The sequence below is a fragment of the Physeter macrocephalus genome, chromosome 4, assembly GCF_002837175.3.
Source record: "Physeter macrocephalus isolate SW-GA chromosome 4, ASM283717v5, whole genome shotgun sequence".
In the NCBI taxonomy this organism is placed as follows: Eukaryota; Metazoa; Chordata; class Mammalia; order Artiodactyla; family Physeteridae; genus Physeter; species Physeter macrocephalus.
This window is the reverse complement of record NC_041217.1, coordinates 71,147,563-71,152,019: the sequence shown is the minus strand read 5'-3', so window position 1 is coordinate 71,152,019 and position 4,457 is coordinate 71,147,563. Positions and strand designations below refer to the sequence as shown.

At 39.2% G+C, this 4,457-nt stretch overlaps 1 protein-coding gene across 1 annotated transcript in view; it reads right to left on the bottom strand.

The window, feature by feature from the left end:
• Nucleotides 1-206: 206 nt before the first annotated feature.
• FCRL4 (Fc receptor like 4) overlaps nt 207-4,457 on the bottom strand; it is a 21,372-nt gene continuing 17,121 nt past the window's right edge. Inside the window, exons 11-12 of the mRNA XM_024116062.1 lie at nt 421-448; nt 207-323 (exon numbers count right to left, since the gene is read on the bottom strand). Coding sequence (XP_023971830.1) covers nt 207-323; nt 421-448 — 145 coding nt within the window. The remainder of the gene's footprint in view (nt 324-420; nt 449-4,457) is intronic.

Below are 4,457 nucleotides of genomic sequence, written 5' to 3'. Positions count from 1 at the left end.
GGTACACAGGTTCTTCTTTTAACCATGGACCCTGGTCATTTCAGTGACGTCTTTGAGCGGCTTTCCCATCACGGCATCAGAGTGGGTGAATCAGAAGTCCTGGGAGTGAATGCACATGGGCAAGAAGAACCGGAAAGTTGGAACTAGTTGATCACTCTAGAGACCTCAAGGACTGCACTGAGCTGGGCCTTGGGATCCGGGACAAGTCACATGAGTAGGACACCCTTGTAATTTTCCATGATATCTTCATCTTTAGAGCCGACCTTTCCAGCTGAATCATCTCGGAGCTGTGTCTTCACCTCAGAGTAGACAATTGAGGCATGCTGGGGTGGAAAGAAGATAGAAGAAGAACTGGAAGGAGAAGGAGTATGGGGCTATAAGCGGTAGTGGGAGAGAAAACAGTCAGGAAATGAAACTCACCTGGTCCTCTAGAGATGTTCTGAAGGTACTTCCTGTGGAAGAAAAGGAAATCACTGAACTATGAGTATTTGGATCCACTCAGAACTCAGTCTTATAGCTTATTTCCCAGAATCTGGGAGTCACTGGGCCTTTTGCATTGATTGTCATGTTTTCTCCTCCCTGACCCCCAACATATCCTACAACACGTGTGACTTTGTTTTACCATTTCTTAACCCAGCCCTCTGCATGTCCTTTTCAGGCTGCCTTGATCTATAATGTTCACCCTCAATACCACAGAAAGAAACCTCACTATCTTCCTTTACAAGATGTTAAGAGACAATTTCTCTCTTAGTTACAATTCTTGCCTCTCTTAATTTCCATCTTACCAACCTTGAAGTCCAACCCCTGCTTGTTCTGCAAGTTCTCACTAGACCTCTTCAAATGTATGCCCTGTGAGAAAAATTCTCTTACATTAGCATGTTCTGGTTATTGATTTTATTGCCAAAGTTTCTTAGAGATGGAGCCATAGTGAGAGAAAAGTTTAGCAGTTATGACTTGTCACATCCTGCATATTAGAAATTAAGAATCTCAGAGAAGGTAGAATCATGAGAGCTATATATAGTAATTTTATGGAGAGATAGAGCTTGGGAAAAAAGATACCTCCTGGAACTCTCTCTTTTTCATTATATTTTTACCATAGACCTTCTGGGTTTACAGATCTTTTTAATGACATGATAGAAGCTATGTACTCCCTCCCCAGAACAGTAGACATATGCATGGAAATTTGCATACAGATTCAGGGGCTTCATGAAAACACTGAGGCACTGGTGAAGAAATCTTGCTACAGATCATCAATACATAAAGTGCCTAAAATATAACTCGTCCACCAACAGAGTGCTCAGCTTCAGTGGTGTTTTGACAAATATGTCAAGGACAGAGTGTGAAGAGCAGCAACTGATCAAGGTGACTCTATAAGATGTATCCAATTAACCCAATCAAATTGGTGGCAGTTCTAATTCTATCATTCAAAAGGTCCTGATTAGTGGGGATGGCTGAGAAATCAAAGTAACAGACAAAGCAGGTGTTCAGATGATGCATGTTAGTCAAATATAGCAATAGGCACTATATGCAGCAAATATTATAGCAAAACAGAAGACTTAGTCTTTTACTGGCTTGTGACGTTGTAAAAGTCCTTAACCTCATTTGTAAACCAAGTTCAGGATCAGGTTACAAATGAAATTTCTACTAGGCACAAAAATACTGGAGAGGTGCTACAGATAGAAAAGGCAGCTTACAAAATGGAAGAAAATACTTGCAAACCATATATCAGATAAGGGATTCATATGCAAAATATATAAGGAATTCATACGACTCAATAGTTAAAATAACAACAATAACAATAACCCAATTTTATAATGGGCAAAGGTTCTGAATAGATGTTTCTGTAAAGAAGACATACAAATCGCCAACAGTTATTGAAGAGGTGCTCAACATCAGTAATCACACAAATCAAAACCACAGTGAGATATCACCTCACACCTGTTAGGATGGCTATCATTAAAAAGACAAAAGATAACAAGTGTTGGCAAGGATGTGGAGAAAAAGAAATTCTGGTACACTGTTGGTGGGAGTGTAAATTGGTACTGCTACTATGGAAAACTGTATGGAGATTTCTTAAAAATTTAAAAATAAAACTCTAACGTGATCCAGCAATCCCACTTCTGGGTACATATCCAAGGGAATTGAAATCAGGATCTTGAAGAGATCACAGCACTATTCATAATAACCAAGATATGGAAACAACTTAAATGTTTATTGATGGATGAATGCATAAAGGAAGTATGATACACACACAGACACACACAGAGACACACAGACACACACACACAATGAGATATTGTTCCACCTTAAAAAAGAAGGAAATCCAGTCTTTTGTGACAACACAGATGGACCTGAAGGACATTATTCTAAGGAAAATAAGCCAGATACAGAAAGACAAATACTGTATGTTCTCAAACTCATAAAAGCAGAGAGTAGAATGGTGGCTCCAAAGGGGTGAGGGAAAGGAGACTAGAGGTATTGCTCAAAAGGTACAAAGTTTGAGTTACGAAGGAGGAATAAATTCTGGAGATCTACTATACAGCATAGTGCCTACAGCTAACTATATTCTATTGTATACTTAAAGTTTGCTAAGAAGGTAAATCTTATGTTAAGTGTTCTTACCACACATCATCATCATCATCATCATCATTATCATTATCATCATCATCACCATCAAGTGTGTGGAAGGAAACTTTGGAAGATGATGCATATATCTATGGCCTTAATGGTGGTGATGGTTTCCCTGGTGTTAATTTATCTCCAAACTCATGAGTTGTATACATTAAATGTGCATAGCTTTTTACATGACAAAAAAAATAGTGAACTACTTAAAGTATGCTAGAATATGGATGAATTGTAAAACATTATGTTAAGTGAAAGAATCCAGACCTAAAGATTCCATTACATAAGATTCCATTTATATGAAATTATAGAAAAGCAAAACTATAGGACAGAAAGCTGATCCGTGGTTGCCAGGGGTGGAGCTGGGGGGAGATTAACTGCAAAGGAGCATGAAAGGATTTTCTGGGCTGTTGGAAATGTTCGACATTTCCAAACAGATGGTGGTGGTTCTGTGAATGGATGCATTTATTAAAGTAATTTGAACTGTACGTTTAAATGTAGAGAATTATATTGTATGTCGATTATATCTCAATAAAGCTGATTAAAACAATCAATGAGTAGAATAGAAAACAGAGTGCATCACACTAAGTATTGTCTCCTAAAACTTTAGTTCAGTTATGTGTGTGTGAGTGTGTGCACATTCACACTGCTTAACAGTACAATTTGCATTTCTTACTGCAGATAATGATAAAAAATATTTCAACACCCTTATCTAGAGCATTGAGAGTTCTGACTCTTGAACTCAGATCCCAGGTGGTGGCATCAGAAGAAAGCTGCTGGGTCAGCAAGGACCTGAAATTCCCAGGTGTCCCCAAGGACAGATGTGGTCCACGTGGGAGACAGAACAAGCAGGAGTATGGTCACTTTGGGCCTCCAGGTATCAAGGGAATCCAGCAGCAGGAAGCTGGATGTGATTGACTGGAGGTGAGGCCAGTGAAGGAGTCACAAACAACTCCTGGAATTAGAAATGCACCAGCTGTGCCAAAGGAGTTTTAGGAAGGAGGGATCCAGCAGGAAACCTCAAGAGACCACACATGTACCTTATACAGGGGAGTGCCTGCTTAACCATCTGCCATCCCAGAGAGGCAGAAGCCAGCTTCCAAAATACCAGCTGGAGTAATTCCTTTCCCACTCCTTTCTCCAGGCTAATTAGGGGAAGCCAACCAAAGAAACAGAGAGGCCAACACTGCCTCGTCCTCCCCCTCAACCCTACCATTGCCAGCTTCCATTCTGAAATTTGCCTGAACTAGGAGAGGGGAAAGTTTTGCTTAACATCTTCAAACTAGGTGTCCTAGTTACTTAATAGAGACTATGACATAAGTGTCCACCTATTGTCTGTTGTCTAAGGTAATGTTTTGTAAAGACTGGCTGCCAGAATTTTCATCCTGAGTGCCCGAGAAGATCTCTCACAGAAGAAAGTTTAAACAGACAGTGGGAGACGGAAGATTTCTGTAATTAAGTCATGAGTCTTGCTTGTTCAGTATACTGGTTACACAGGGTTGTTATATGAATTAACTAAACCTATACATACATATGTATATTTATATATATTATAATGCATACATATCCTTATCACATAATAGGTGCATTGCAATCATTCATTCATTACGTATGGGAAATCTTTGTACATACACCTTCATGATTACAATATCTGTTAGAAGGATGTTTAATTTTTGTTCTGATCATCAGCAAAGATATGTTATGTAGTTTTCTGTGTTTGTCTTCTCTCTTCAGAATCTAAGCATCACACTATAGGGATTTTTATCTGCCTTGTTCACTGATTTTTTTTTTTTTTTTGCTGTACGCGGGCCTCTCACTCTTGTGGCCTCTCCCGT